Genomic DNA, 26,142 nt, shown 5'->3' on the forward strand with positions numbered 1-26,142 from the left:
ACCTCCCAAAGCCTGGGAGCATTGCGGGTAGCGCATCTGATCCTTTCTAGCGACTGACAGGTTGTTCTCTGGAATATCTATTTTTCACACTAGGAAACCTTTGACTTTACACTGGGTTTAACTACAGCCACCTAAGGTTCATGACTGGATAACATTGGTTGGGGACTCACTTTATGTGTATAAGTTTAATTACCTGAACAGGAACTGTCCCAAACATTTTTGAACGGTTATGGGGACTGCATATATTGACTTGTTGATTGGGGTTATGGGGACTGGCTTGTTGGTTGGGTGTTGATTCCCTGAAGCAGGAACAGACCACATGATGGATGAGGAGGGTGGGATAGGACAGTCAGTGTTGACCCTGTTGCGTTATGAATTTGTATATCCTTTTCCAAATTGAAACAATCTCTTAAAAAAAAATATCTGATAAAAATTTGTAGTAACACAAGGGATACCAGTTCTCAGCAATGCATGGTTTACTCAATGTACAGTAAATCACTATAGACATCTATCTACATCTCACTTCCCAGCTAAGGAGCACTCACACTGTCCCACACCAATAAAATATGCTGAACGGAGGGCTACTTATTTCGACCAATGATTGCACAGCTGAGGCACAAGTGACTCCATCTAGGAACGCACCTGAGAATCCTTCCCATTGGCCGGCCGGGTGCTCAGCTCCACACTCGCCCGCACACCACTCATAAGGTTCTTCATTATATCCTCTAGGGTTTCCATGAGTACGGAGGCTCCCGGGGTCTGCAGGCAGGACAGGTGAAAGACACATGAGCGAAAACTTAGCCATACACTAGAAACCTCTTTCATAATTCTAATGCAGAGCAGGAAACGAGGAAGTAACTGGTTGCCGGTGCTATTAGGAACCAAACAGCAACAAAGTCATGCAAAAGCACCTGGGTAATTGACACCTGGAGATGACAATAGAGGACAGATCAGATGCTACAGACCAGTGGTAGGCAATCTTAAAGAGGTGGAGCTCGAATTTTGAAAAAAAATAGAGGCACTAAAGATCCTCAGGGATCACGGGCTTGCAGAGATTGCCGTAGCAAAAATTTAGAAGTGTGCCCTCAATGACATTGGTATGCCCAGTAAGAATAAATCATGGCAATAGCTCATTCATACACAGTCACATTATTACCAAAGACAGTGTCCTATCCACTAGCCCCAGTGCACCAACAGGTTCCCTCTCAGTGCTGCCTTGTGCACCCATAATGTACGGGTCACATGACTGACTTTTTCAAAAGGAAATTCTCTGCAGCGGACTCAGAAAATTCATGACATCATTACTCCCACTGAAAAATCAGGGAGTGTGAACTAATATTTAAATGATAGCATGTATACCTAAATTTCAACTGCTCCTACTTATTAACCTAAGTAATACATTTACCAGGAATTTCAGTGTTTTAATGTAAACAAAAATTAAAAATTCATACCTAATAAAAAAATACATTCTATAAAAATCCTGAAAGAAAAAAATAATTTACATATTCCAGTCCGCGTACCTGTTTGACAACCCCCAAAACAAAATGCATAACAACCAAGCAATCTGGACCTGCTTTTCTGTTGAAAGATGAACAATGAAATACAGACAAGTGCAGCTTGCATTCAAATGAATGCAACTTGTTTATAGCTTGGATATGGGCCAATGAAAACTGACTGGAAGGGCATTTCACTGAAATTTATTCCAAACCAAATGCATTTGCATTAAATCTGCATGCAATCTGAAATTATTAGCATCTCATTGGCCATCTCTGTTCCTGTCCAGATCATAAATTAAGCCTCTGCAGCCTCGTTCCCCTTCACACTACACTGGAAGCTGTATACTAATTTAATGTCAAAGTTCAATCAGCAGGGAGTAGGACAATACCAATAATGGATGTAATACTAAAAACTGCCTGGTTCTGAAGAATTCCTGCCCCTCGCTATCAAGAGCCCCCACCTCCCATGCGTCTCAAAGCTTATTTTGGGTAGCCAGTAGAAGGCATTACTATTGTATGCAACTATCAGTGTGGGTTGGAGGAGCACTAGGGCAATTCACTATTCCCTGACTTCCTAAAAATGGTCCAGTTTAGCTTATTGAAGCACACTGGGGGGCAAACAGATAACTGTACTTGTGTAAGTACAAGTACCACTGAATTGAGAGGGTTTGATTGCTCTTAGTGCCTTTTTGTGAATGGTGCTTTGACACATCACAGCACCATTCTCTCAGTCCAGTGCCCCCCGCACTAGTCAGGCGAAATCTTCAACTGATTAGAACGTTGAATATGGGCTGGGAGGAAGTTGCAGTTGGCCTCCTTAGGAATGCCCCTGATCACACCCACCACTACAATTTAAAGAACTAAAAAAAAAAAACTACCTACAGCAAAACTCGCATACTCCTGGTTCCCTTTGCTGTCTTTTCTGCCCATCAGCTCTCCCGATCCACCACAATGTCACCATATATAGTGGCATTTTCACCGCTATGGCGCTGTCCTGAAAGTACTTCCGGGTCAGCGCCAGAACAGTGAACATGCCACCATACATACAAGAGGACAGGGCGGTGGAACGGAAGAGCTTACAAAGCATAAAGAAAACAAAGGTAACCAGAAGTAGGTGAGTTATGCTGTAGTTTTTTTTATTCTGTTTTTTCTTACAGGTCATTAAACTTACAGGAGTACTTGAAGGATCACCAAAGTATCATTAAAATTACAGCATTCATACTTTCCCTTGAAGTCACAAAGTAGAAAAAAAAAAAAAAAAAGTATAGACCAGTGGGAGCATCCAGCAATAAAATCCTAGGAGGTTGTAGTTTTTTCTTGCAACATCCCACCAAAAAATAAAATATTGGGCTGGGTTTCCAACTCATGTTTTGCTAAAAGTATGAATAGAACATTCACCTAGGGATGGTTGGAAAGTGAGGGCTTCTGCCAAGAGAGGACTTACACCTGTGTAAACAGACAACTTATCCAGAGCACGGGAGATTTTCTGCTGAACATGGAAAGGCCTCACCTTTTTTCCCCTTCGTCACATTAGTGTGATAATAAACAAGTCTGACCTCGTGGCTTTGCTCTATTTCTCAATGTAGGTAATACAGAACACAGAGAAGTAGGAGAAGGTTTAGAGGCAGAACTTACTCACTGACCTCCAGCTTAGTTTTTGGCTGAACCTGCAGATCGAGGTCGGTGAAGTTCCCCATCGTCCACTGAACCTGAATATTTCCATCTCCTTCCTTCACCCGGAGCTCCAGCTGAAACAAAAAAAACAAAGACCATCAGCTGCCTTCCACAACACCTGTCACATCAACACCACAGCAGTGCCGAGGCTAAGTGGTCTCTCTCGAGACATCTCTGTACATGTTCAGCCCTGAAAACCCAGTGCCAGCAAGCTTCAGTGACCAATCGCCAATAGCAGGTAAATTAAAGGCTAGTCAGCCTACAATAGCGGTTGTGGCAGCACCATTACCTTTACCTGGTGTGGCCTCGTTATAGAGTGCATCTGATATCTGAGGTTCCCTATTCAATAGGGCCCCATATGTGAGTCTTATTTCCTTTTATAGCCTTTATGTACATACAAAGTTTATTATTAAAGTCAACACTTAAACCATTTTGCTTATTTTATCCACCCTATATTAACATCCTGGGCTGAGCACTACCAACTGGGCTACTTGTATTACCATGTGAAGACCTTATTGGGGACCATATACACCAGTGGAGATTCTAGAAATCAATTGCAGAGCTATTTGTAGCCTTGTAGTTTGGGCTATTGTGGGCTAGTAAGCCTTTCATTTTTACCTGCTACTGGTGATTGGTCACTGAAGCTCGACACTGGGTGCTTATACCATTGTCTGAGGAACTCTCTAAGTGCAGATTGCTTTTTATTGCTATACTGTTTGGGACTCTGGACAAGTCATATTCTCTGCTGCTTTTTACATAATGCTGGCGCTGTTTCTTGTTTGATTAGTGCTTCAGTTTTGCCCACACACAAATTCAGAAGCAGTCCATTGATTTCAATAGGCTGCGCAACCGCTTCTGAAGTGGTGTGCGGAAAAACAATGCAAATCACCCTTAATGAAAATTAGCCCTTAAAGAGACACTGAAGCGAAAACAAAATTATGATATTATGGATTTGTATGTGTAGTACAGCTAAGAAATAAAACATTAAGATCAGATACATCAGTCTAAAGGTAGCCATACACTGGTCGATTTGCCATCAGATTCGACCAACAGACAGATCCCTATCTGATCGAATCTGATCAGAGAGGGATCGTATGGCTACCTTTACTGAAAACAGATTGTGAACCGATTTCAGCCTGAAACCGTTCACAATCTGTGGTGGTGGTGGTGCTGCCGCCGCTTCCCCCCCATCCCGCATACATTACCTGCTCCGCTGGCGAGACTCCAGTCCCCTGGTCACCGCTGCTCCGTCTCCGCTCTGGTCTCCAGGTCCAGCATGCTTTATTTCTTCCTGCCCGGCAGGAAGTTTAAACAGTAGAGCACCCTCTACTGTTTAAACTTCCTGCCGGGACAGGAAGAAGGGAAGCATGCCGGAGACCAGACCAGAACGGAGAAGAAGAGCGGAGACCCGGGAGTCGCGCCGGCGGAGCAGGTAATGTATGCGGGCTCTATTGTGCCGGTCGGGCACTCGAACGCCGCTAGCGATGCGCTCTTTACCCGCGGGCGATCGACTTATTTTACGCACGGCGCGATCGACGGGATCGGACGGAATGGATCGAAATTCGGCGTGTAGCGCGAACGATTGCCAGCAGATTCGATCCCAGTGATCGAATCTGCTGTCGAAACGGCGGCAAATCGGGCCAGTGTATGGCCAGCTTAATTGTTTCCAGTACAGGAAGAGTTGAGAAACTCCAGTTATCTCTATGCAAACAAGCCATTAAAGCTCTCCGACTAAGTTAGTCGTGGAGAGGGCTGTTATCTGACTTTTATTATCTCAACTGTAAGTGAACTGTTTACTTTTTCTCTGCTAGAGGAGAGGTCATTACTTCACAGAATGCTCTGAAAGAATCATTTTAAATGCTGAGTGTTGTGTAATCTGCACATATTATAGAATAATGCAATGTTAGAAAAAAACACTATATACCTGAAAATAAAAGTATGAGAATATTTTCTTTGCTGCTAATCTTCTAGAAATTATTCATAGTAAACAACCAATTCATCATATTTTTTTTCGCTTCAGTGTCTGTAACAGGCTATAACTGGCACTGCAAAGTAACAGAAATGCAAAATACTCCATATTTTCATAAAAAGGGCACTTTATAGGCGTGGTTCACAGCTCCTCGGCCAACAACCCCACACGCCTCAAGACTTTTGTAACCTCAACTAGTGAAGTCATTAACATCAAGGGAAAGCAGTGAGCAGCTCTACAGGAAGCCAACAAAGGTTTTACTTTCATCAGTAAATAATCCTTTATGTTCTGTAAGAATATGTCACCAGCACAGAGGTAACAGAGGATTTCCCATGTTATGTACACAGACATTCCAAGGGGTGAGGAAAAGAGAAGAGGAATTCCTCAGCTTATCATAGAAAGAGACAAGAAACAAGAATGTGCATAATGTGCAGGAGGGCTACACCGATCACTGGAGAGGATGAGCTAAATATTCCTCTCATGCCTCATTACTGACTGAGGGGACAAACTGAAGCTGCTGAGAGGAAAGGCCAGCAGCCATCATGTTTTGTGTTGTACACCACAGTGTTATGATTAAACACAATTCCAGGAAGTTCTTTAGGTTTTGAGCAGCCTTGTGCAGGGAGGATTGTTGTCAGTGTCCACATTGGAGAGATGTTCTTTCACTTTCTGTACTTGGGACCTCCATGGAGTTTTTTGCGTCTTGAATACTAAAACTGCTAGTCTTATGTACTTGAAATACGAAACAGCAATACAAACTATTCGTTTTAATATCTAACAATACACCGAGCACTGCTGTGCTCTCCAGCGTTCGCCATCTAACCTCAGCTTCCAATTTAAGCTAAAGGAAAATTTAACTAAATCTGACAGCGGACTCTGCCGTGAGGAAAACTTGCGGAAAGCTGTAGGTTTCAGAAGAGTCACATGAGAAGCTGAGAGGGAGTGCAAGGGGCCGGACTTTAAAAGGATCAAGTTAATAGTCAACTTAAAAATAAAACAAGTGTAATGCTGGGCATACACGGATGCAATTATGCGCCGGATCGATCCCGGCGCATCCCCGCCGGCGCCTGTACGAATCCCCGCGGGCACTCCTTATCTTCCGCTAGATTCCCCGCTATTGTCCGCCCGTGGGAATCGAGCAGGGAATCTGGCGGGTCATCGGAAGAAACTTGCCGTGTATGCCCAGCATTAGACATTTACCTCAGTAGTTGAAACATTTGGATGGTCCAGAAGGTTCCCAGATCCTCCTACAGCCCACACTCTAGCAGCTTTTATCTTCTGGCCACGAAAGTGACAGAGCACGTCCCCACTGGCCATGCGCAAGTACAGTTTGCACATTGTGCATGCCAAGTAGTAGGAAGCACTCATGCGCAGGTTTTTGTACCTAATCCACAGGCGTCTTCCCTCTACTGTTCATGCACACATTTTACTTGCGTATGGCAAGTTTGGATATGCTCGTCTGTGGTCTATTCCACTTACTAAATTGAATAAAAAAATACAGAGGCCCTGCAATGGAGATGTGGTCTGTAGGGAGGATCCAGGCAGCCTCTTGACTATCCAGAAGCCTCCCACTGCTGAGGCAAGTACCGTAGAGAGTGTCTTGGTTTTCCAGACCTCAACTAACCAGCAGTCTCAATCAACCAGAACAAAATCGCCGGCAGTACTCACAGTGGTGAATGACAACTATAAAGGCTGTTTGTAGCGCTTTCTGTATATTTCTGCGTATAAGACTACTTTTTAACCCTTCAAAATCTTTTGAAAAGTTGGGGGTCGTCTTATACGCCGGGTGTCATTGACGCCGGGTGATACGTCCTATCATGTTACCGCCTCTCAGATCTCCCTGCTAAGGGGTCGCAAACTATTCTTCCATACTGCTCTGATAAACAGGTAGTCAAGGAGAGCTGACCAGTCTACTTAAGGAGAGTTGACCAATGCAACAAGTCAATTGACTATATACTGTTATATACTGGGTAACACATACAGTACAGCACCAGTATCTGTTCATACACAGCACCAGTACAGGATTTTTTTATTTTTATTTTAATTTGGTGTGCGTTGAAGGAGGGGTAGTCTTACACGGCAAGTATATCCCAAACTCTATATTTTAACTGGAAAAGTTGGGGGATCGTCTTATACGCCCAGTCTTATACGCCAGAATATAGGGTAAATACGGGAAATACTGGGTTCCACAGCTCCTCCATGATTAATATACTTTGTTACTGTAATTAAACATTGAAAATCGTTGGGAATCTATTAAAAAAAAAAAAAAAAAGCCAGATTCATACCTAAGGAGAGGGAACGCTCTGGGTCCTATAGAGCCTTCTCACTCCTCTCTCGGGGCCTGTTCCAGCACTGGCTCCTCCATAGCAGTATTCAACCAATTTGGTCAAATACTGCTCTCTCCACCACCGAAGGGAAGCTTCAGAAGTTTTCAGGTGCCAGAGTCCTCCCGAAGACAGGCGCTCCATACTGCGCATGCATGAGTGCCCCTCTCTCGCACACGCGCGGTATAGAGCCGCCTTTCTTCGGGGAGGACTCTGTTCCCAAAGACTTCTGAAGTCCCTCAGGCAGAGGATTCAAGTGGAAGAGCGGCCGCTGCAATGAGGGGACCGAGAGAGGAACGGGAAGGTTCTATAGGACCCAAAGCCTTCCCTCTCCTTAAGTACTGGTATCCGCTGATTTTTTGATTTTATTTTTATTTTTTAAATAGATTATCATTGACTTTAATACAGAGTTCATGGTATGTATATAGAGTGGAGTATAGTACTGTATTAGCTAGGCCTATTTTCAACATTTAGTCTCTGGCAACAAGATAGCATACTTATCCAGCATCAGCTGTTCCATCAGTGCCGGATAACTCAGACTCTACTGGATGTAACTTTTGTTTTTCGCTTCCAATTAAACACTTTTACCTGAACAGAAGATTTTTTTTTTTTTTTTTCAAAGAAAGCAGACAGACCTGAATGTAAAATGCAGACTCACATTTAGGAGCAGTGGGGTGATCCGTACAATGTACACCTGGCACCCTGAGTTGGCTGGGACAGTGCGAGTGACCTGTACTGCAAACTGTATAGAATCCCCCACCAGACAGCATGATACAACCTGGGAAAAAAAATAAAAATAAAAGGGGATTGAAAACAAGTGTTAGATGACAAACTTCCTTCATCCACCATCTGAAATTAAAGCAATAATAAAACAAGCCAGAAATAAAAACATCCCACACTTCCAAAACATTCATTATTTTTTTTTTAGTCTTTCCTTTGGTCAAAGCTAGAAAATGAAAAGGATTGGGAAGTGGGGTGGGGATTTGTGCTTTAAGGCTCAAATTCAGGCATTTTTGATATTTAATACATTTTAAGAAATACTTAAAATCAGAAATCAGGATAGAATAGATATGCACAGAGGGAGATACTGGTTGCTTTGCACTTGGAAACAACGTTATTTCCCACAATGCAATGAGGTACACAGACAGGAAATAGTCATGACCATGACATCCCAATGTTGGAAGGGTTTCACCACCATATCAGTCATACAGACACCCGGATTACCTATTCTAGAAAAGGTAAAGATTTCTTGTGGAAAAGCGGGTATCGGCTACTGATTGAGATGAAGTTCAAACCCGGGTTAAAATTGTTATTTAAAAGGGGCACTATGGCGAAAAATTTAAAAATTTAAAATATGTGCAAACATACAAATAAAAAGTGTTTTTCCTGAGTAAAATAAGCCATACATTACTAGTTGCTGTCACTTACAGTAGCTAGTAGAAATCTGACAGAAGTGAGAGGTTTAGGGCTAGTCCATCTCTTCATTAGGGAATTCTCAGGGATTTATTTATTTTCAAAAGCACTCAGTGAATGGCAGTTGCTCTGTCCAACTACCAAAAAACTGTAGCGAGCAGGGACGCTGACCAGCATCATTGTTAATTCCTTTTTAGGAAATATCTTTATAAAGAATAAAAGCCTTGCTGAGAATCCCCTATGAAGAGATGGACTAGTCCAAAACCTGTCGCTTCTGTCAGATTTCTACTACCTATTGTAAGTGACAGCAACATTGTAGAAAAGTAATTTATAGCTTATTTTACTCTGGGAAAAACACACTTTTTAGTCTATGATTGCACATATTTTAAAGGTAAAATTTTTCGCCGTAGTGCCCCTTTAAACAGAAAATGCCCTGTCCAACATTTAAACCTGGGACGCCATCTGTGTCAGGGAAAAGCACTATCCACTATGTCACTGTGCCAAGTAGAAACAAGGGCATAGCACTCAGATGCATAAAGGAATATACCGGCTTTAAACACATCAATAAAAAATACAAACGACACATTACTCCCATATGGGTTTTATAAACAGGCATATGTAGATTCTAAGCATAGGATTATGTCAGGCAGGAACCCAAATGCAAATGGAGATTAAACTGGGAAAGCCCCCTAATTGGTCCTTAGTGGGTTTAACAAATGCGTAGGCATTCAGAATATGTAAACATTAAAAAAATAAATTGTGAAATAATGAGAAGCCTCAGCGTTCATCGCTGGTACTCGTCCTGCCTCTTCAGAAACGCCTCATTCCATTAATCTAGGTGCTGAAATGTACACCGACCTATACCCAGCGTGATGAATTGGTGCGTTCCGTGCGCCCCTGCATGGATGATCATCATATAGTGCAGAGTTCCCCAACCCTGTCCTCAAGGCCCACTAACCGTACATGGTTTGAAGGAAACCACACACAGGCCCAGTGCACACCAAAAACCTCTAGCAGATCCGCAAAACGCTAGAGGTTTTTGAAGCAGATTTTCAGAGCGATTCTAGGCATGTTTCGAGAGATTTTCTAAACCTGCCTAGCGTTTTTTGGAGCGCTTTTGTGTAGCAGATTTCATATATTGTTACAGTGAAGCTGTTACTGAACAGCTACTGTAACAAAAACGCCCGGAAAAGGCGCTCTGATCTAGCGTTTTTCAGAGCGGTTTGAGCTTTTCCTATACTTCACATTGAGGCAGAAACGCAACTGCAAACCGCAAAAATGCTGCAGGAGCCATGTTTACGGTTTGCTAAAAACCTCAAAGTGCTGGTGTGCATCATCCCATTGAGATACATTAGCCAAGCGTTTTCACAGGCGGCAGCGGTTTTGAAAACTTTACCAAAACACTGTGTGCACCAACCAAAATCACAGGTGAGGTAATTAGTGTCTCAGTAGAGCTTATTAACTACCTCTGTGGATGTATACAGAATATGCACTGTTGGTGGGCCTAGAGGACAGGGTTGGGGAACACTGACCACTGGACAGATCCTCGGATAGGCTCAGCACTCACACCCTGGATGTACGTACAATTCCCAGAGGTGCTGAAGACTATGCATTAGGGCCCGTTTCCACTATCGCGAATTTGCGTGCATAAGCCAAGTGCAAATTCGCATACGCAATGTATTTCAATGTGCTGGTTTCCATTACAGGCAAAAATCGCTTCCCCCGTAGGTGAAAAAAAAAAAAAAGTCCACGTCTAAGAATTTTCCACGCCATTTCCGTGGGGTTTTAACGCATTTTCATGTGCTAATGTCAATAGTGATGAATGACCATGGGGGAAAAAAAAAAATATTTGCTTACACATGCAAATTTGCATGGAAAAAAACGTCCGCAAATGCACGCAAATTCACTTGCAGAACCTAGCAAGCGAATTCACTTACTTGTAGTGGAAACGAGCCCTGAAATGTATGGAATGTTAAAGCAAGAATCACATATCAGCATAGAGTTGCACAAAAAAAAATAAAAAAAATAAAAAAAAATCGAAATATGTCTTACGACTTCCAATGCGTATTAATGAAGGGGTAGATAATTGCTACCACTTTAGACAAGGATCTCCAGATAAAGAGTCTATTTATGACAAGTTCGGATAATGAGCAGTTTCCATGGGAACATAACATTTGAGCATTATGGTCAATCTGTGTGGAAGGATGAGCGTTCTGGAGCCCTGGTACTGCTCCATCTGTATCTTCCATCTGAGCTCCTGTGCGGACGCTGTACATCTATCCACACATGAAGAGACACTCTGTGACACTGTAAGCCTGTCCTTTGTGTGGAAGGCACAGCAGATGTTCTACATGTACCCAGAGGAGCCCTGACGTCGCCAGGGATACTCGTACTTTATAAATCTCATAGAGGTCATGTGAATTCTCTTCAGGGCTTGTCAGAGGGAGAATTCTGCAGACTGTTTTTCCTTAAAGTGAAATTCCACTTCAGTTTAGAAATAGGCAATTTCTTCAGTTCATTTCATGCATCGCTAGAATTAATGTCACACAATACTATTTCAAAGCCAAATTTACAGAGGGCAACCCCATCCACTTCAGGATTAACTTCAACATTCGGTGCTTGGCCTAAAAACGGTGCACAGGACCTGCCTGACCTACATCTCCGATCTTGTCCACATGCACATACAGCCCCCTCCGATCCTCCAACGACCTACGCCTGTTCGCACCACGCATATCTCACTCCCATGCACAATTGCAGGACTTCACTACTGCTGCCTCCACTCTCTGGAACTTGCTCCCACCTTTAAAGGGAAGGTTCACGCAGATTACAAAAAACAAAAACTGCACTCACCTGGGGCTTCTTCCAGCTCCTGGCAGTTGATCGGTGCGCTCGCCGCAGCTCCTCTCCCTCCCGGCGTCCAGCGTTGAAGAAGCAGACATCGCCAGGTCGGCTTCTGTGCGCTCCACGGCAGGGGGTCACGTGGAGTAGAGACGTCATCGGGTCTACTGCGCAGGCGCAGAACTTCTTCATCGCTGGACGCCGGGAGGGAGAGGAGCTGCGGCGAGGGCACCGATCAACTGCCAGGAGCTGGAAAAAGCCCCAGGTAAGTGCAGTTTGTTTTTATATAATGCTCGGATCTTCCCTTTAAATACCTTCAAACAAGCCCTTTAGAGACTCACCTTTTCATGCTCAACATCAGCACCATAATACTTTCTACTGGGCACCCTCTCAACAGATGTGCCCATTTGCCTTACCCCCACCCTTTAGATTGTAAGCCTCTGGCAAGGCTGAACCGTTATCAAAGAAATGTGCATGACCTTGTTTTGTTGCGAGTTCCTTGCATGTCCCACCTTGTATGTTAACTCATTTATCCATTGTGCATTGCTGTGTAATATGTTGGCGCTTTATAAATACAATAAATAAATATTAATAGCATATAATCAGAGAGCCTTTCCACCATGATCCCAACAGTCCTGTCAGGTTGGGAATAGGTCCATACTGTGGCCACTCAGTTAATGCAGGTGGTGAAAATAAGGCCTCCTGCTTTGTGCAGCCAATTATTGATGCAAGAGAATATACATGGTTAGGCCCTACTGAAAGACAAAATGCAGAATCCAGACAAGAAAATAAGTCAAGTTCTGTTGACAGCCCTTCTCCTCATGGGGGATTCTAAGAACGCCCTTTGTTGTCAAAATCATACCCTGCACGGCAGTCAAATGAATCAACATATCAAAAACACACACACACACACACACACACACACACACACACACACACACACACACACACACACACACACACACACACACACACACACACACACACACACACACACACACACACACACACACACACACACACACACACACACACACACACACACACACACACACACACACACACACACTTCTCGTAAAGCAGACCTGAACTTAGAACTTTCTCTGAGCTCTAAAAGATAAGCATCAGCATAACCTTTAAAGAAAAAAAACATCTTTATTACCATTGATACAAATCCTGCTAAAAATCTGCAGTGCTTACTTCCTGCTTTCATGGAAGCAGACATATTGTTAACATCCTGTGCTTTCAAAATTAGCCTCTCTGCCCAGGCAGCCAGCTGACATAGCTGAGGGATCAAATTACAACTTGTGCTTAGTCACAAATGACAAAGCATTAGACTACGCTCTCTAAATACATACAGGGTGCATTTTTCTATGTTTTCCTTTTGTCCTGTGCAAGGGTTCAGGTCCACTTTAGGGCAGCCATGACCTGTGGTGGGCTGTCAGGTTTTGTCAGTGATTTGAACAGCCAAGTAGATTATAGAGCTTATCTTTTCCTTCTCCTGCGCAGCACTCAGAGGGAGAGCTTTGTTTCATCTGTGTGGCTGGGGGGAAAGCTCTGTGATTAGCTAATATAGGATAAATCCCTCTAAAGTACCAGCCATTGCCTGCAGCAACCAGAGTACAGGCTCCTACAAATGCACAACGGCTGTTGCATGAGGGGATAGGAGTTCCTTTTCTCAAGAGAGAGTCCTGGGGTCGAGCATTGTACAGACCCTGTAGCAGAATGATGCACCGCACCGGTTTCTGAGGAGAAGGGACAACATAGCAAATTATTCTTTAATACTTAAAAGCGGTCTTTCCTTCTGATCTGAATGATCTTATTGAAAACATGATTGTTTGCTATAAATCCCATGATTACTGATCACCTTTAGGCTTCGTTCACATTGCAAAGCGATTGCCATTTTCAGCGATTTTTAAAGGGAAGGTTCAAGCAAAATAAAAAAATGAGTTTCACACTGCGACATTTACGCATTGAACCAGTAACGCGTAAAAATGTATGTGTTAATGTTCCTGCACTAGCGGGAATGCGTAAAAATGTACGCAATGCGGCCCGGCGACCTCCGAGGTCGGCAAGCTGCCAGCGGGGGACTGGAGCAGCAGTGAGTGACTACGAGGGCACGGGATGGCTGCATGGGGCTGGTAGAAGCCCCAGGTAAGTGAAACTAATTTTTTTTATTTTGCTTGAACCTTCCCTTTAAAAAACTTGTGTTTTTCACATTCCTCATGGGGGGACTCTACACTACCATTTTGTAGATCACTGGCGATCTGAAAGCGCAGGGCAACCAGCCCCAGTGTAAACCTGCCCTTAGCTTTATGCACATTGTGTACCTTAAAAGGTCATGCTGCTGCAGCATCTGATTGGTTCATTTTCAAGCAGCATAACTTTGCACACAGTTAGCATAAACATTTATATCAATGGAATTAAATGCATCTCATCGACCATCCTGAATGGTATATTTAACTGTGAAAGGTAGAGGTTAAAGCCGTTCTACAGAAACAATGGCTGACCCTAATCTCGTAAACAGCCACCTACTCTTTAAAGCCACACACACACACACACACACCTTACCCCACACCCTATTCTAATCCCCAAACCTCTTTATACTCACAATACAGATAGGTACAGCATCATGTGGCATGGTAATTTAGCACCAAAATCAGTTTTGGGGAATAAGCATCAGCCAATGCATACCTATAACATAGCCGCCGGGAGATTTTGGTGCTGCTCCTCCACAAGTCCAAACGGCGTTAATTACTATTCCACCCCCAGGCCGCCATGGATAGTGGGGGAAAGACCAAATTTGGCTTCCAGCTATTGCTGGCGGCCAAATTACAGTGTTCTTGTAGTGATTTGTGCTCTGTCTTCTGACTGCGACAAAATCAGCCACTGAGCGATGCTATAGCCGTAATTCCTATCATGGTCAATGGTGGCGTGGGCTGCGCCCAAATCTCCTGCGCCGTTCTTACAGCACTCGTCAGCCAATAACATGAGGATAGAATCAAGAGCAGGATTTAGATCCCATGCCACTTCACAGAAGGCGGGACACAGACAACAGTGGGAGTGGCTATCCCTTAATCACAAAGTCAAAATCTGCATACAATTTGAGGGGTGTTACTTATCAAGAATAATACAGCCCCACTACAAAAAGTTCACCTTCCTTCCGGATTGCCGGCATTCTGTGGCTTGATGTAAGACACTGAGGTTACTACAGACAGGTACACTTTAGCTTGATCAGCATGAAAAGCCAAAACAAGGCATCAGAGGTGGAAAGCTGAGTGTTTTCCACTTCTCCATCTGGCAGAGGAGTGTCGCACCGTCTGCTCCGTGTATAACAGCATATGCCTTTGTGTGAACGCGCTATGACAACATGTCTACACACTGCGGAGGACAGGACGAGGAGGGGTACGGTGTGCCGGGTACTCCACAGCCTGACAGACTCCATTACCCTCCTCTGATCATCACTAAGCTAGAAGGCCTGGAATGCACATGGTTTTCAATGCAGGCTCCCTAAAAATGTCCCCATCAAGAAGAATCAAATACATCATCAAAAAGAACCAGAAGGGCAATGTAAAACTTAAAGTGGACCTGAAATCTTGCACAGGACAGAAGGAAAACAGAGAAATGCACCCTGTATGTAATTAGAGAGTTTAGCCTGTTTAATTCTCCCTCATTTGTGACTAAGCACAAGTTGTAATTTGATCCCTCCCCTGTGTCACATGCCTGTCACGGCAGATAAGCTCATTTGAAAGCACAGTATGTTAACAATATGTCTTCTTCAATGAATCAGGAAGTAGACACACTGCAGATTTATTGCAGGATTTGTATAAGCTGTAATAAAAATGTTTGTTTAAAGGTTATTATGCTGTTGCTTATCTTTTAGGCCTCTTTCACACTGCGACAATGTTTTAACGTGGATTAACGCACAACAATACTAAGTCTGTGTGACATTCACAGTGCACATGTTGCGTTTGTGTGTAACGTGTTGCATTATTAGACAGTTCTGCATGCTGTGCGTTATACATGCTATTAACTGCGTTGGTCTGTTTGCACATGCTCAGTAATGACCTGGAAGCATACTTATTGCCTGTATGCCCTACTGTATGCGACGATAACAGGGCACAGAGTTGACTTTTTTTGGGACGTTGCGTTGTTAGTTTGCGTTGCGACTTTAACGTCGCATCAAAACGCAACGTCCCACTGTGAAAGTAGCCTTAGAGCTGAGAGGACGTTCTGAGTTCAGGTCCACTTTAAGTGCTTTAAGTAAACCTTATGCAAAATAAAATAGAATAAATAAAAGGACACATTTTCTCACTGAAAAAAAGAGTTGAAGAAACAGAATCCTTTATTTCGCCAAGCATAACAGGGTTATACTCGGAATTGGATTTGGCACAATACATCGCTCAAAAAAAGAAAGAAGACATACATAAAGGGTACACAGCATGCAGGAACATCAAGCAGAGGAACAACGATAACCATTTACAGTGTTCGTTTAGGACAGATCATCCTGTGGTTCCTGTCCGCCCTCAGATCCTGTCTTACGTAGAGTTAGTCAGACTTGGGGGACGGACAGATCAGTTCAGCAGTGTCACAGCTCGGATCGTGATCTGTGATGGGGTTGTAGTGCTGATGGGAGTATTTGGAGGGAGTTTAGGAGGCTGACAGCCGAGGGGAAGAATGCATTCATGTGCCTTGCAGTCCTTGTTGAGATGGCCCGAAGCCTCCGGCCCAATGGGAGCAGGTTAAAGTAGCGGTTTCCTGGGTGGAAACGGTCGTTTGCGATCCTCAGTGCCCTAGATTGCAGCCTTGAGTTGTGTAGGTGGGCAAGTGAGGGGAGGGGTCTCCCAATAATCCTCTCCGCCACCCTGATGACCCTCTGCAGTTTGCACTTGTTATCATTGGCGCCATTATGCCAGACCAGGATGGAGGAGCAGAGAATCGATTCAATGGTGGCGGTGTAGAAGCTTGTTAGGACCTCCTGGGCCATGCCGAATTTCCGCAGTTAGCGTAGGAAGTAGAGCCTCTGCTGGGCTTTCCGCTGGATAGCAGTGATGTTGTCTCTCCAGCTGAGGTCATTGGAGATGGTGGTCCCCAAAAGACTAGCGCATGTTACTCTCGCAACTTCCATGCCGTCGATTAAGATGGGAGGTGGGGTGGAAGCAGCCTTCCTGAAGTCTATGATCAGCTCAACAGTTTGTCGTGTTTAGCACTAGACTGTTCATCTTACACCACTGGCAGATTCTCTCCACCTGCTGACAGTACTCCTGTACATTATCCTTGGTGACCAGGCCGACAATGGTGGTGTCATCGGCAAACTTTATGACTTTAACAGAGTCTGCCTCGGATCTGCAGTTGTTCGTGTAGAGGGAGAACAGCAGTGGTGACAGGACACAGCCCTGAGGTGCGCCAGTGTTTGTCGTCACTACCGCTGAGTGGATATTGCCCAACTTGACGACTTGTGTCCTGTTGGTGAGAAAGTCTGTGATCCACAGGCGTAGGCCGGGATGGACACCAAGTGCAGTTAGATCATCCTGGAGGATGCGTGGGCAGATGGTATTAAAGGCCGAGCTAAAGTCCAGGAGTAGTATTCTGGCATACACATCTGTTTTGTCAAGGTGATCATAGATGAGCTCCAGGCATATGTTTATGGCATCGTCCGTGGACCTGTTTGCTTAAAGGACTTACGAGCCCAAATAGTAAAAAAAAGTTAAGTACCTTAATCATTTTTAAATGCACGGAGGACGCCGTCCGCGCCCTCCGTGCTGTTCCGCCGGGTCCCCGCAGTCTGATCGCCCCCCGTGCCGCTCCCGACCCCACGGACGGGGTCGGGCTCCCCTTCCTCTCCCAAGATGGCCGCCGGAGCCGGCCGCGGCTGCGCAGTCCGCATACGCGTTAGTGCGGCTGCGCAGCTCTAGGGCCTCCCCCCTCGATCCACGCTACTGTGCGTGGATCGGGGGGAGGCCCTAGAGCTGCGCAGCCGCACTAACGCGTATGCGGATTGCGCAGCCGCGGCCGGCTCCGGCGGCCATCTTGGGAGAGGAAGGGGAGCCCGACCCCGTCCGTGGGGTCGGGAGCGGCACGGGGGGCGATCAGACTGCGGGGACCCGGCGGAACAGCACGGAGGGCGCGGACGGCGTCCTCCGTGCATTTAAAAATGATTAAGGTACTTAACTTTTTTTTACTATTTGGGCTCGTAAGTCCTTTAAGGTGTCCCTGGACCTACGTCTCACCACAGAAAAAGCATGATGAAAATGAATGTTGAAGATATAGTTAAGCAGCACCCCCACAACCTTCCTTATCGCTATAAAAGCTAATCCAAAAACATTTCTTACTGGAACACAAAGTGCAAAAAACAAAAAAAGAGGAACTGTACTGAAAACAATTAATACATTTGCCTTCTTAAAATATTACTTTACTAGCTGCATAAAAGGATAGAGGTCAGGAAGGGGGTATTGGGCACAGCGGCGGGGAGGGGGGGGGGGGAATTCACATTCCTTAATTTATCACAGGTTTTTAGTGCTGTCAGGTGCAGTCCTGTGGCAGGTTTGTATATTCACTGTTGCAAAGCCAGTAGAAAAAAATACCTGAGCCCATATGCAATTTATTTTTTCTCCTGACTTTTCACCTAGGTGAGATTTTCACCCCTTGTCATAAAATGCATTTTAAGCCACCAGCAAGCAATACTCAAAATAATTTTGATACTACTTTTTTCACCATCATTTTGGTACCATTTCAATTGTAAAATGCTGAAAAGTTATTTTAAAGAGAAGATTAAAATGATCACCTAGGTGAAAACCCAGGAGAAAAAAACATTAATTGCATATGGGCACTGGTCTCCCAGAATGCTCTGGGAAGAGAATTCCACATAGCAAAAAAAAAAAAAAAAAAAAAAACTGAAATCAGTGGGAGGGCAGGGCTACATATGGATATACAGCAACGTATTAATATAGGAAGTGTTCAAAACCTGTTCTAAACATACATCAGTGCTGCACATTTGTTTTTGTTTTCATTTCAGTCTGCAGTCAGCTACGAATTTCCAAAATAGACAACGAAGGTCAAGTGGCATTGCTTTTCTAGTCTGGAATCTGTACTCTGTCTTGCACTAGTTGTCTGCACAGCCTACATCGTTACATTCTTGGTTCTGCAGGAGTAATGATGACTGACTCTGCAGGAATAAGTTACTTCGTTTCACACTGAAGTAGTTGAACATTCTGAATACATTATTACAAGGTAAGCAAATAAATGCATGCTCTACTTATTTCTTCATGAAAGTTAAGCTGAAGCCTGAGCCAAAAAAACTACACACCAGAATAGGCCACAAGCAAGTGCTAAAAATACCTGCTGTACAAGTAGGGATGGCCAAAGGTATTGCAAATTTCGAGTTTATGCAGGATATTGAAAGTGATGTACACAAAATGTATTCTGCATCAACTCAGAATTATATAGTTTGTGCTGACCACTGGGAAATTATAAGGGCTCAGAGACCAAAAAACCCTGTGTTTAAAAAACAAAAAAACAATGCCAAGGGCCCATTTACACTTTATCAGTTGGTGTAAGTTAGTACGCGTTGGTGCACATTAGTACGCGTTTTTTCCATAGCAATGTATTGTGAAAAAAATTTCAGTTAAAAACGCGTTGAGTGTGAAAGGTGCCATAGGAAAACATGGGCATTACTTTGAGAACTGATTAAAGCGGATCAGAGATAAAAAAAACTATAACAAGTAACTTGTCTATATATCGTATCTAAAGTTTAAATAGTTTACACAGCAAATCTAGCTGCAAATAGCTTCAATAGAATATTTATTATTTCTTCCTGTGATACAATGACAGCAGCCATGTTTGTAAACATTACACAGGCAAGCTTATCTGCATCTTCGTGAATGTGATGAAGCGGGTTATACCTGCGAAACGCGTTGCAGAGTGCCAAAATAAATTGTTATTTGCGATTTGAACAATCTCGATTGTCCATCATTTCAGGAGGTAAGTCCACCTGTACTCCTTTTTAGTTGTTTTTAGTTCATTTTAACCTGGATGGCGCCTCTGTCCAAATTTGCACAGTATATAGTCCACCTTGGGTGGAGGGGACTGTCCCCTTCTTTCTATCTACAGAGAGCGACTTCTTAAACCTGAGTGGGGTCAGGTTCTAATGCTCCCCACTTGCATTTCAAGTGGTTGCCTATGTGGTAACCCGTGTTTGTGAGTATATCCACATCTGTTAATTATTTCGCCAACAATTGTTAGACTTACTGCACTATATTGGGCTCTCGGTTTTTCTTTTTGTTTCAAGTGTTATCTGCATCTTCAGCACTCAGCCTGTGAAAAAACCTAATCCCCCCCCCCCCCCCCCCCCTCTGTCTCTGAAAGCTCTGGCAAGTAATACCTCCCCCTCCTCTTGCCCAGACTGAGCTCCCATGAGCCCTTGCTACTGTATGAAAATGCAAAGGCTCTCTGAAAAACTGGATGAGGCTTGTTTAGTTTATAGGGAATTAGAGTATTAAAACGAAAACAAAAAAGTATTTGGCTTGAGGAATGCCCTATAAACAATAGGAAAGGAACACAATTATGCGTAAATGAGTAAAAGTTCATCTCGGATCCACTTTAAGTGTAAACAGGGCCTAAATATGAATTTACCGTCTTAAAACAGAAGGTGTGACGGACGTTTGCGTGGCCGTAGACACGTCCTTGAACCGCCCGTGAAGAACATGCGATTGCAAACGATTCTCTGCATCGATTGTGATTAAGATCGATAGAATCTAGATTGGTTGTGTAGGAGCATCTGCAGTCAATCTGGGCTCTCTTTTCTCAGCAGAGAGATAGCAGTGACTTAGGTGCAGGATGTCTTTTGATTTGCTAATTCGCTTGGACAATGCTTGTGTCCAAGAAGAATGTTTACTTTTAATTACCTCAGCTAGATGTCCCTAGTCACCAAATGCTGACTCTATTCAGAGAAAGGCTTCCCTCACAGCAGGAGGTCTACTCAAAACCTGCTTTCCCACAGACTGGCCAGCCCCGACAAGGGCAGATTTGAATGCATGTGGTGTATGGTTTCTGGTCTATTATATGGAGACCGTACATCGCACAGCTATAAAATTCATATAGTCTTATTTGGTAAAATCTGGCCAACGTGCTGATATGAAATTCATCGCAATAGCTCGTCCGGTTATTGAGGTATGACATTTTTCAAGAACTGGATCAGATACCCTAGTTACGTCTGATATATTAATCTGTATTTTCCGAAAAGTATGAATCTGCTAACCACCTAAATATGACATGTATCGTTTAGGAGTTACGGCATTTTATAAGTTTAAGCCTAAATCTCTCCCCAAGGACTTGAACTGTGGTTGGTAATTCAGAGGAGGCCGGCACGGCCACACCCCCGAGCCAGCTTCATCAAAAGCACATGGCCAGCAGGCGGACCTCAGTCCTCCAAATTCCATCTGTATGAGAGCCTGTCTGCTGCTAGCCAGAGGACACGTGGTTAGCGGCCATCTTGTTTGGACTTTGCTCTGGAACAAAATAACTTTGTTACTAACTGAACTGAATTGAAACCAGGAACTTTATGCTTTTCCCAGAAAGGACATCTTTCCATGAATTAAGTATTTTCTCCCTTTTATTTTCATACTGTGTTATCATTTGTCTCCATAATTGTTGATTTAACGATTTTCTGTATATATTTATATTGCATTAATAAACCGACGCTATCATCAGTTTGTTCAGCTACCCTATTATTCATCTATACAGAAACTGAACCCAGACTTCTGGAGAGACGCTACTTTTGTTGCTAGCTAGACAGAATAGAGTGTGTTTAACCGTTTTTATTTGTAGATCTAGGCTCAGCAAGTCAGTGAGTTCCTCTGTCTCAGAAAACAGAGGTGGCGGCAGTTATACCCTGAAATAGTGTGTAGTTTGTAAGTACCGTAACCTCACAGGCTCCCTTTTAGTCGGTCTGCTGCCCAAATTCCGACGGTTTCTGCGCGACCACAGCTTGCATGGTCTGTGTGCTGAAACCGATTGGAAGGCAATTTGCGGTCTGGCCACGAGGGGTCCTGTGACAGAAGGCATCTCCAAATACCTTCTGTTCTAAAGAAAACCTATGACATTAAAGGGAATCTGAAGTAAAAATAAACTTATGAGATAATTTGCATGTGTAGTACCGCTAAGAAATAGAACATTATTAGCACAGATAGGAGTCTCATAATGTTTTCCAGTACAGGAAGAGTTAAACTTCAGTTATCTATGCAAAAGAGCTTCTCTGGGCTCTCACCCAACTTGGGTCGATGCTTTCTGAAGAACTAATACATAAAAAAAAAAAAAAGAAAAAAAAAAAAAAGAAAAAGAAAGACAGATCTAGAGAAGATTTTTACTGCGGGGAAGTTAAAAGGGTCATTAGCTCTGCTTGTGTTATAGTTTAAAATACAGAGTGTGATTTGTAATTGCAAATATGATGGAATTATGCAATGTAATGTTATTATGCAATGTTATATAAAAAAAAAAGCTATTAATATGAGACTATTTTCTTTGCTACTAATGTTCTATTCATTATCAATACTACATGTACAATTCATTACATCATAAGTTTGTTTTTCCACTTCAGTGTCACTTTAAGGGAGGGAAAGTTAGATCAGGCATGTCCAAAGTCCAGCCCGAGAACCAATTGCAGCCCATCGAGCCATTTCTGGTGGCCCCCAAATCTTTCTACAGTTGTTAAATTGTGCGGCCCACAGGCCATAGCTGGGGTGCTGCATGCAAGGGCCAGCAGCAGTTACAGCCACTGATTAGCAGCTGCCACTGTGCTAACTGCACACGGTAAATGGGTTATTTCCAGTGGAAAGCTTTTGGCTAAATGTCCCAGGTATAGTGTATCTAATGGCAGTCAGCAAAAACTGTTTTTAAAGGATAACTGAAGATTCCAGTTAAACAAACCAGTTGCCTGGCAGCTCTGCTGATTAATCGCTCGTGAAACCCCCCCCCCCCCCCCCCCTTTCAGCACTCTCAAGAATTGCGATATAGCCCTTAGCCTGAAAAGTTTGGCCAGCCCTTAGTTAGATACTTGGTAGAGGGAAGAGGCTTTTCGCTTCTTTATCCAGACCACTGCTTGTCAGCGGGCCCTCTGAAAGCTTGCAGCTGTAGAGTGGTGCTTGATCTACCAAAACAGGGGAGGGGGGGGGGGAATCTGGGACAAAAGTGTAGCAGGTGCTAGGGACAGCCAATTAGAATCCTGGTTTCATTCAGTTGCTGAAAACGGATGGATTGCTCAGAGCAACTTCCACACTATTGCTCCAGTTTTCCTAGCACTGTCTGCACAGACGCGGTTTACAGACAAGGACGAATTGTGATGGCTATAATAGTACTGGGTGGTGCAAATGCCAGTAATAATTCTTACACTGCTCTCCACACCCTCCCAGTTATCTCAGCACCTTTCACCCCGTCTGTTTATATCATGCAGCTCACACACTTCTCATCACTGCTTCCCTGGCTAATCCCTTTCATGATTACATTTTGCATTACTGAAACTGAATACACCAAAATCAGTCCAAGTTACTTTAATGGGAAAATAGGAGATAGAATTCTAGCCAAACAGCAGACCATGTGACCACTAATATGCCCAGCACCACTTGGCTATACTGTATGCTGAATTATCCAGACTGCTATGGGGCCCAGCACCACCTGGCTATATGCTCCACTATCCAGACAGCTATGGGGCCCAGCACCACCTGGCTATATGCTCCATTATCCAGACTGCTATGGGGCCCAGCACCACCTGGCTATATGCTGAATTATCCAGACTGCTATGGGGCCCAGCACCACCTGGCTATATGCTCCATTATCCAGACTGCTATGGGGCCCAGCACCACCTGGCAATATGCTGAATTATCCAGACTGCTATGGGGCCCAGCACCACCTGGCTATATGCTCCATTATCCAGACAGCTATGGGGCCCAGCACCACCTGGCTATAAGCTGAATTATCCAGACAGCTATGGAGCCCAGCACCACCTGGCTATATGCTCCATTATCCAGAAAGCTATGGGGCCCAGCACCACTTGGCTATGTGCTGAATTATCCAGACAGCTATGGGGCCCAGCATCACCTGACTATGGGCTAAATTATCCAGACAGCTATGGGGCCCAGCACCACCTGGCTGTGTGCTGAACTATCCAGACTGCTATGGGGCCCAGCACCACCTGGCTATAAGCTGAATTGTCCAAACAGCCATAACACTTGGCACAATTCTGGAAACAACTGTATACACAACTAAAGTTGGCCCATGCACATATTTTTCCACCCAATTTTACAAAATGATTGATTCCTTTCTGAAGGGAATCGATTCCTCCCACACACAGCTCAGATTATTAATAGATTCTCTGCTAAAATGTATAAAAAATAGATCAAATCACAGTGTTGCGCTTTTTGATGCAATACAACGCTGGGCCATTGATCTACCTCCGCTCCTGTCCGTTCCCCGATCGACCTAGATTTTCCATCCTGCCTGGTAGATACTTTTGATAGATTGTTGACCATAGCTAGGTGGCATAGGGATGCTATGGCAAGGTGGGTAGGGATGATCAATGAGATTCAAAGGATTCAGAGTTGGAGGATTATGCAAATTTATGCGACTTGGAAATGGACCAAATTAAATCTTGGTGGGATTTGACTGGTCCATTTTCAACTGCATTCAAAATGTACATATACCTGAGTCAACTGAATTATTTGCATCTCTCAGACCATCCCTAATTATGGGATATGGTGCTGGAAGTTACAGGAAGGGAGATCTGCCACCAAACCTCCCATATGTGCAGGGCTAGAAAGAGGAGAAAGTACCCCCAAACAGGGCTGTGGAGTCGGAGCAATTTTGGGTTTGGGAATTTCTGATTCATAAACTGAGGGGTTGGGTGATTTTTGTACCAACTCCACAGCCCTGCCTCTAAACACCTATAACTGGCTGGTGCGGAGCAGAATCGAAGATCCACATATGTTCGTATAAGCAGGGCTGTGGAGTCGGAGTAATTTTGGGTACCTGGAGTCGGAGTCTGAGGTTTCATAAACGGAGTCAGAGTCGGATGATTTTTTGTACCAAATCCTTAGTTCTGGTAAGTATTAGACTGAGGATTCGGAGTCATTTTGGGTACCTGGAGTCGGAAGTTTCAAAAACTGAGGAGTCTGAGTCGGATGATTTTTGTACCGACTCCACAGCCCCGAGTATAAGGGTCGTTTTGGGCACAGAAGTGCTTCCTTCTACTAGGTAGGGGGGCATGAAGAATAGTCTGTGTAGATTGTCTTTCACATATACCACTACCAAGTGGTAGTTTAAAAAGCTTTAATATTATGCAACACGATGGTAAAAACTCCCCACTAAGCATGCTGGCATGTACAAAGAGCAGGGGGGAAGCAAAAGAATTTTCTCTGCGTCCCCCAATATTCTCAGGACTGAAGTTAAACCATTCTATTAAAAAAAAACAAAAAAAAAAAACAGAATCCTGGGTAATTAGGGTTAATAGGATTCTTTGCAGGATGTTCTGGCGTTTGTGAAACTCCACGTAATCCACTTAGGAGGGTCTGACCGAGTGACTGAGAGGCGTCTTGTTTTCAGGAACAGATGGGTGATTAGCGTGCTGGAGGAAGCCTCGGCACTCGACGACTGTTCTAAGCGCGCAGCCGATCCTGGCGCCTCGCCAAGCGCTCAGCACGAGGCGCTCGCAGACGCAAATCACTGCTCACTCAGAGCCATAAACCTTACACGCTCCTAACGCAGCATTAATGTGTCACTCAGCGCCAGATTAGGTCACAGCGCAAAGCAGCCAGGGGCATTTTTATTTAATAAATCTCTTCGCCAAACTGTAAAATAATAAGTGTACAAACTTCCTGTACTGCAGCTTGAAGTGCCAGACTATTGTATTGTGAAACATCACCATCATTCAGATGGCGGGAACTCCGTGCAGGAAAAGCCCTGCAGACTGTATAGATTAAACATGGAAATTGGAGGCAGAAATGATGACTCTCCTCCAGAGAAAAGCTGCCTCTGGTTCCCAGGAGCCAAATTAATTCAGTGAGGTGCAGGCGACTTCTGGTGCAGTGTAGGTCAAAGTCAGCCTGTGCAAGGTCATCGATGTTAGTTGCATTAGGCAGAGGTCATACTACACCCAAGGAAAAGCTAGCTCAAGTAAGCACAGAGGTATGTCCATGCGTTGCAAAATCATTACCTCTTACACACTACATACGATTGATTTTATTATCTGATCAGATTTTTGATTCGGATTAAACAACGTACTGCACACAGCTCTTTTTTTTTTTTTTTTTTTTTTTTTTTTTATTTAATCGGAATCAATAAATGTGTGACCCTCACTGATAAGAAATTCCCCTTTTACGTTTTTCTTGCTCTCAGAAGCCATTTTCTGCTAGGAAAGTGTTTTATAGTTGGAATTGCTCAT

General features: G+C 43.9%; 1 protein-coding gene across 1 annotated transcript in view; it reads right to left on the reverse strand.

Annotated features, from left to right (window-relative positions):
- Nucleotides 1-26,142, reverse strand: part of C2CD2 (C2 calcium dependent domain containing 2) — a 142,312-nt gene that overhangs the window by 45,469 nt on the left and 70,701 nt on the right. The window contains exons 4-6 of the mRNA XM_068270393.1: nt 8,122-8,241; nt 3,140-3,244; nt 643-759 (exon numbers count right to left, since the gene is read on the reverse strand). Of these exons, the coding sequence (XP_068126494.1) occupies nt 643-759; nt 3,140-3,244; nt 8,122-8,241 (342 nt within the window). The remainder of the gene's footprint in view (nt 1-642; nt 760-3,139; nt 3,245-8,121; nt 8,242-26,142) is intronic.

Source organism: Hyperolius riggenbachi, chromosome 2 (genome assembly GCF_040937935.1).
Source record: "Hyperolius riggenbachi isolate aHypRig1 chromosome 2, aHypRig1.pri, whole genome shotgun sequence".
NCBI classification, from domain to species: Eukaryota; Metazoa; Chordata; class Amphibia; order Anura; family Hyperoliidae; genus Hyperolius; species Hyperolius riggenbachi.